Here is an 8,478-nt window from a genome sequence, read left to right on the forward strand (position 1 = left end):
GGGCTTTATTTATGTTACATATTTTTCATACCTCTTTTCTTTTTTTTCAAGAACCGTTTTATACTATTTTACAACAATAATGAATACTTTTGCTTGGACCTGCCTTGTTGCGGACGCTACAGAATTCACTTCTATTTTCTGAAAACGTATTTAGAACATAAGGACGAACAGGATTTTTAAAAATATTTCTATTTTTTAACTATTTTATTTAGTGACCTCAAGATGATATATTATTTGTTTTTAAATCTCATCGAACAATCGAAGATATTGATATTGTCGTGCGATTACTCGTAAATGATCGTGGCGGTGAAAAATGAGAAAGATATCAGTAATAATGTGTCTCTCTGGAGAGAAAGCAATTTAGTGGCCAATATATTTGAACAGAAAGTTTTATTATATCTATTGGTTTGCTCCAAGGCAACTATCACCTACCGGCACGAAAAACTTTTTAAAATTATAACAATGATGGAAAAAAGTTAAGGTAAATATCGTTGGTTATGTCCACAGTCCCAGTACTACGGAGTCATCGATGTTGGAACACCACCCCAGAGTTTCAAAGTCGTCTTTGATACAGGCTCTTCCAACCTGTGGGTTCCCTCCAAACAGTGCCACAGTGTGGCCTGCTGTGAGTCTACTCTATGTAGCAACAGTCGTTGTCTATGTACACAACTAGTTGTTGTCTATGTGTGCCCCCAGTCAATGTCCATGTGTACAACTGTATAGTTGGTGTCAATGTGGACAACTAGTGTGTGTCTGTATATACTATCAGTTAGTGTCTATTTGTACAACTAGTCGTTGTGTATGTACAACTATTCGCTGCCTATGTGTACCTCTAGTTGGTGTCAATATCTATATACAGCTACGTGGTGACTATGTATACCACCAGTGGGTGTATATATGTACAATTACTCGGTGTCTATATGTACAATTAGTTGGTGTCTATATGTACCACCATTCTGTGTCTATACGTATCACTAGTCGGTGTTCGTGTGTTAAAAGAAATAGTTATGAATGCTGCAAAAGCGAAGCAAGACCAATTCTTAGAATGCATGATCAAGAATTTATAAAGGGGACTTAGTTTCCCCCCTCCATCCCCGCCCTCCCCGAAGCTGGCTAGAGACACTCTTTTACATTCAGATATAACTTGAGATGGTTATGACAGTAGCTCTGAATACATGGGTTTTTAGTCAATGCCAGTACCCACTCCCCCCCCCCTTCCCTTCCAATTTCCCCTCCTTTTCTCTCCTCTTCCCCAACACACCTAAGTTTATGGTGTAGCGGTTAGGTACTTCGCCGTCGCACACTGAAGACTGGCATTCAATTACCGTGTTCGATGGTGTCTGGTAGGGGGTATCTATGTCCGTCTATTAGGGTTCTCTATGTTATCTCTCAGCCTGGGTGTGCTCTGATAGGCAGGGTCGAAACCTGTCTCCTGAATTATCCTAATTGTGTTGATGGGGGCGATAAGCTTCCACAATCACAATTGAAGAGGTCAATTGAAAGAAATAGGCTAGATCTAGGTCTCGATAATTCTTCCTCATCTTAGCCTTCTTTACACCTTTTGATGATGTACTTAACATGTTCTGAACTTGGTATTATGCTTTTATAAACAAAATCCAGTCTGCGAATCATTAAATTGGTTTTTCACATTTTTGACTCCATAGGGATATTCTACAGGTACTGCTGGTAGTTAAGGGCCAGTACCCCGGGTTTTTTTCTATCAATGGACGTATACTGTTATATTCTCTTGACCTTCTTAATTTCTTTTCTCCTACAGTTTTGCACGAACGTTACGATAGCAGCAAATCAAGTACGTACGTGAAGAATGGTACTTCCTTCAAAATTCAATACGCCAAGGGAGAGCTTAGTGGCTTCCTCAGCACTGATACTGTCAACGTGAGTGATCACCGACTACCATTACTACTACTACTACTACTACTACTACTACTACTACTACTACTACTACTACTACCACTACGAAGACGACGATGAGGAGTAGGAGGAGGTGATAGGCTGGAGGTGGGGAAGGAGGGGGCTACTGCCGAATCGTTTACACCACACCTTTGTGTTGTCATCTGAGACTTGAATTCAACTACATATATGTGTGATTTAACACTAATTATCAACAGATTGTGAACATCAAGAATATCTCAGTGTCTCTATTGGAACGGTATATCCTTCTCAGTCCGAGTTGTCCCTGACAGGCAGGTTTGAAGTTCGAAGAATAATATCGTAGCGTAGTTGTGCCGATACTTTACTTTGCTTTACTTTACTTTACTTTATCCTTTCTCTTGTATTGTTAGATATCGAGGGGGGGGTGCCGGTTTTTTGGGTTGTTTTTGTTGTTGTTGTTGTTTTTAGTTGTCTTTTTGTTGTTGTAGTTGTAGTTGTTTTTTTGGTTTTTATTTGGTCAATGACTCGTTGGGTGGCTTCCGTTGTTGATAATAATATGTTACTCTTTCGGAGCACCTCTTTAACGCCATCCAGCCAAATTTTGCGTGATCTGCCCCTGCTCTTGTTAGTTGACTCTTTTGAGTTGTAAGCTCGTGCGGTTGGTTGATTTGGTGACAGTCTCTTCAGATGACCGATGTGTTGATGAGGGAGTAAAAAACACCTACGTCAATAGTCGCGTCTGGCTGATAAGCGCTATCTTGTTTCAAAAAGTTAACACTCCTTCAGCAATGGAGCTAATCGATAAAGTCTTTTTAGGTCTGGAGCAAACCATAACTTCAAATTGTTATACACTGATAATACTCTGTATTCCGTCAACTTAAGTTCTCAAGTTGTATGAATATACGGGCCGTTTGCAGGATGGGCAAGGGGCACTGATTGAGTGTAGGTTGTTTCAAAGTTTAAAGTTCAAGTTATTAAAGTTAGAGCAGGATAACTTGTTTGAGGATTACGATAGACAGGATCCGCATATATTCATTTATTCATACTATTTATGCAGGGTGTTTTGTGGGAATTATGAAATGCATTTAAACTGTCTTCGCAAGTTTGTTGAGCATCTCGACTTTTTGCGTTGACGCATCACCCATTCCCGGCAGGCAGGGTCGGAACAGGCCCGCTTCCTAATTTATTTTGATTGTGTCGAAGATGGCCTAAAATAATAACAATTGTTTGTTCTTGAATCGGAGAGCGGGAGAGTGGGATTAGTTCTCTCTGTTTTATTCGCGATAAAAAGAAATTTGTTAACATTACGGTTTATGACATGTTTGTATCATTAGCTTGAGTATTTTTGTGATTGTCTCCTTGTTTTCTTTTTAAACTTAGAAACACACACGCAAACAAACACACACAAAGAGAAAGAGAGAGAGAGAGAGAGAGAGAGAGAGAGAGAGAGAGAGAGAGAGAGAGAGAGAGAGAGAGAGAGAAAGTGGGAGACAGACAGACAGACAGACAGACAGACAGACAGACAGACAGACAGACAGACAGACAGACAGACAGACAGACAGACAGACAGACAGACAGACACACAGACAGACACACAGACTGAGAGAGAGACATTTTCACATTTTGCCTGATCAAGTGTGCAAAAACATACCCTTAAAAATAAAATATGAACTCCCAATTTTAATGTCAGTTTTCAAATGTGTGCTACACGAAGCCACTAATACATACACACACATCCACACAACTACACGCACGCATACATACACACACACACTCACACACACACACACACACACACACACACACACACACATATACACACACACACACACACACACACATACACACACATACACACACAGACAAGCAAACAAACAAACACAAAAAGACACACTCACGGAAACGCACACACACACACACACACACACACACACACACACACACACACACACACACACACTCACGGAAACACACACACACATACAAACCTGTGCTTAATAACCCTTGTCACTAAACAATAAAAAAAATAAGCTATGTTACACAAACAAATAAAACTTCTACGTTGCAGAGCCTTCAAATATTTGGAATAGTACTTTATACCCTAATGCATTGACAAGTCTGCAAGATGTGTGACAGCAATTATAATAGTATGTCTATTATAATGATATGTATATGACACAATAATATCATATGCATGTATTGATATGTCTACAATGTAGGCCTATACGTGTGTTTTCCTCAAACAAACAAACAAAAACAAAATAAACTTGTGCTCTGCAACAGGTTGCTGGAGTGACTGTAACCAAGGGGACGTTTGGTGAGGCTGTGAGTGAACCTGGTACCTCCTTCGTTGTGGCCAAGTTTGACGGAATTCTGGGTCTGGCTTACCAGGTGAGTCAGTTCATAATATGATAGCAGAGACGAGGGTGGCAGACCTAGGAGATGGAGGAAAGAGAGAGAAAGAGAGAAAGAGAGAGAGAGAGAGAGAGAGAGAGAGAGAGAGAGAGAGAGAGAGAGAGAGAGAGAGAGAGAGAGGGGGGGTGAGGGAGAAAGAGAGAAAGAGGGAGAGAGAGGGGGTGGAGAGAGGGAGGGAGAAAGAGAAAAATATAGAGAGAAAGAGAAATCGAGACAGAGCATAAGAGAAAAATGAGAGAGGGACCGAGAGAGAAGATAGATAGATAGTATAATAATAATAATAATAATTATTATTATTATTATCATTATTATTATTATTATTATTATTATTATTATTATTATTATTATTATGATGATACCATGCAATTGCGACTCTGTCAAAATGTTTCAGGCTATTGCTGTAGACAACGTGCAACCCTTCTTCCTTCAAGCTGTTCAGCAGAAAGCGGTCGATGCGGCTATTTTCTCCTTTTATCTCGGCAGGTAATAGCAATCACTTTAATGCATGTATACTTAAACTCTACGGCTCTGGTCAATACAGTGGAAGAGGCATAGATAGATAGATAGATAGATAGATAGATAGATAGATAGATAGATAGATAGATAGAGGGAGAAAGAAAGAAAGAGAGAGAGAGAGAGAGAGAGAGAGAGAGAGAGAGAGAGAGGAGGGGGGCAGACAGACAGAGAAAGAGACAGAGACAAAGACATACACACACACACACACACACACACACACACACACACACATACACACACACACACACACAAAGAGAGAGAGAGAGAGAGAGAGAGAGAGAGAGAGAGAGAGAAAGAAAGAGAGAGAGAGAGAGAATTAATTTGTTGTTAGCGTCCTATAATTATGACAAAAGCCATGCTGTGGTCTGCACATAGTTGTTGGTTTTGGTTTATCTTTAAAGTTAGTTCCACAATGGTTGAATCTGTTGCCCATATAAGGTCTAAAAGAGAGAAATAAGAGCTTTGTCTAGTCGTTGTTAAAGGCAAAACAAGGCTATGGGAGACAGTGAATGGTCTCAGAGTCTCAAGATGGTGATGTCCGTATGAGCACTTGGTCAAATATTCGTGTCGCAACCAATTGTCAAAATCTAAACTAACGAACATAAACTCTCCAGCTTTTGCACAATGCCTTGCATCAATTTGTCTTAACATGAGTATTTTTGTTTGATACTTGTTAGCTGTATTCTAGAAAATTCCTTGAATAAATACTAATTAAAAAATCCAAGCGGGAGGTTTCTAAAGATTTTAAAAGGTTTAAAGCTGGAGCAATATCGCTTTTCAAAGTAAGTCCGTGATTTTTTTCTAATCGTGACACAATGCTGATTTAACGTATGTTTGGAGAACCTTCTGTGCAAAAAAAAAATGTGTTCTCACTATAAAAATAATTTCTTGTAACAAGTTTTGCCACCAAAATAAAGTCGTTGTGAGCTGTGACGTAGACCATATGCGTATGCAAAATGTGTATGAGAAATGGAAAGTGCTGTGAACAATCCCATTTTCCTCGTGATGGAGATTTAAAGTATTTTATTTAATTTCATGGAGAAAAGTTTTTAAAAAATCTAGCCTCATTTTTTGTTCAAAAATATGATTAAGTTAAGATGAAGTAATACAAACTGCTGTGCAAAGTGTGGATGACATTTTTTCTCCCTATAATTAAAGAGATATTCAAAGATAAGCTGCGTCACGAATTTGTGACTGCAGTATAATCTTTGTATGTAATTAAAGATAATACACTGGCTTTGGATCACGCAACTAAAAGGCAGTAGACTCATTATGAATAAAAAGAAACAAACTTGGATTGTATACTTTTAAAGAGATCCGAAACCCTGGTCAACCACGTCGTCAGGAAACTTTGACCAGACCGGGTCTCAGTAGATTCTAGGTTTTGGTGTGGGTACCTTCTAAAATTGATCACCTATGTATGGATTTCAGTTTCATGCATTTCGCAGGAATGTGCTCTATGACGCCTTCGATACACCAAAACTCCGAAGTTTTAGCGATACTATCAATACAAGTGTGTTCCGTGATAACTCGCCCAGCGCTGAGGCGCTTCTGTTGGCCATTTGTACAGTCCAGAAAAATAAGAGTCCATTTAAGAGAGATTTAAGCAAAGCCATGATAAATTTCCCCTTAATAAAAAGAGACAAATAATGTGCACGTGGCAAATACGGTATATCTAAAAAATCCTAAATAATACAAGAAATCTAATGGCAGTGAATCAGTTTGGGAGAACTCAAATGAATGATACACGTCTATACAGCAGTGAAGAGGTTAAATGTCCACTAACTGAACGTCAATGTTTGTGGTACATATGATATGAAATACTTAGTCCTAATTTGAAAATTAATCCAGACCTGCCCTTATATATTGGCCATGTTCTAATAGTTTGTATGTAGTATTCTATTGGTCTTTACTCACCCATTCTATCATGACCTACCTAATTCTAACAACTTCAGTGGGGGCTCTCGTGGCCAAGAGGTTAAGGTGTTGGCCTCTAATTCAAAGGTCCCGGTTCGATTCCGGGTAACGACAGAAATAATTTCTTCTCTAAAATTTTTTTCTTTCACCTCCTTTCCTGCTCTCTAGCAATGTTCTATCGTCTGCTTTCGTCTCCTCTTTCTGCCCCCCACCCCCTCACCTCCTTTGCCCCCCTCCTCTGGGCTCCTGGCTCTTTCTGTAGTCTTTCTACTGCAACTCCTTGGCTCCTTCTTACTGCTGTCTTGCAGCCACACCCATGATCTTCTGGTAGGAAAGATCTACATCTAGCCTTCTCGAACAAGGGCGTAAAATCTGAGAAGGCCGTGTGCAGAGCAAGTTCCTCACGTTAAAGATCCCGTGGTGATCTAAAATCAATAAGAGTAGGCTTCGGCCGCCACCCGGGCAAAATTCAAAATTTCTTACCAATTGAAAAAGTTCAAATGACCTTATGCAGTTGCGAGCGCCGTAAAACACTTACACAAAATAATGTTTAAAAACACAACTTCAGTGGATGGTTGGCGGATAGTCTGGTGTGGTTTGCTCCTTCTTTCTTATCAAACATCTATCGCCCTTATCTTCCCTCTTTCTGTTTTGTGTTTGTCCCTCTCTTTTAAAACCTCTAATCTTCGGCACTTATACGACATTATTGCGTTGCAAGTTCCATAAAAAGCCTTAATAATTTTTATTTCGTATAAATAATAACTTCAGAACGATCTGTTTGTCTGCAGAGACCCCAAGGCCAAGGTGGGCGGTGAGCTCGTTCTGGGTGGCGTTGACCCCAAGCTGTACACTGGATCTATCACGTACGCACCGGTCTTCGAGCAGAAATGGTTCTCCATCCGTGTTGCCGGGTGAGTACATCTGTGGCTGGAGCCTTTCACATCAACAGTACGTTCTAGTCGCTGGTCTATCGCTTATTACAAACCTGAACAATTCGCTTCATCATAATATAACTGATACATGGAATATTAAATATCATTTGCATCACGCAAATACTCGCTCAGCAGCACTCTGTCTGACCGTTACCATTATTATAATGACGTTATTACTCCAACAGACCGGACACTAGTGACAGCATTCTGAAACAATCTCAACTTCCTGGGAGGTAATTATTATGGAAACGGTATCTCTTGGAATTTGCAGGCGAGGTGTCGATAACAAAAATTTAAAAGCTTTTTCACAATGCAAAAGAGGAAAATTAAGTGTAGGAACGGGGGCAGGGTAACATGGAATGAACTTTATTACAGAACATTTATCGACCCCCCGACCTCACAATTCACCGCACATTCTTCACCTTCTTGACAGGGAAGGGAGCTCAGTGACCGTGAGCTGCAGGCCGAATTTCCCCCATGACAAATGAGGCTGTCTGTTTTCTATGTTTCTCTTTTCTCTTGTAAACACCTACTGTGAACGTTGGTCCACTTCATTGTTTGTACGCATTTGTTATGTAATTCAAGTAACAATACTAATAAATTATGTTATTTCTACAACCACCAAACACACACCTGTACCAGATATATTCTAAAAAACGGAATGTCTACGTACACGGTAACCGGGCACGTAGCCTCAGGGTCTACGTACACAGTAACCGGGCACGTAGCCTCAGGGTTTACGTACACGGTAACCGGGCACGTACGGTAGCCTCAGTGTCTACATACACGGTAACCGGCAACCGGG

General features: G+C 40.1%; 1 protein-coding gene across 1 annotated transcript in view; it reads left to right on the forward strand.

The window, feature by feature from the left end:
* Nucleotides 1–8,478, forward strand: part of LOC101856573 (cathepsin D) — a gene marked incomplete in the record, with an annotated part of 19,716 nt that overhangs the window by 2,031 nt on the left and 9,207 nt on the right. The window contains 5 exon segments of the mRNA XM_013081854.2: nt 508–625; nt 1,778–1,896; nt 4,177–4,284; nt 4,700–4,791; nt 7,530–7,652. Of these exon segments, the coding sequence (XP_012937308.1) occupies nt 508–625; nt 1,778–1,896; nt 4,177–4,284; nt 4,700–4,791; nt 7,530–7,652 (560 nt within the window).

This window comes from Aplysia californica, unplaced genomic scaffold, assembly GCF_000002075.1.
Source record: "Aplysia californica isolate F4 #8 unplaced genomic scaffold, AplCal3.0 scaffold00149, whole genome shotgun sequence".
Lineage (NCBI taxonomy): Eukaryota > Metazoa > Mollusca > Gastropoda > Aplysiida > Aplysiidae > Aplysia > Aplysia californica.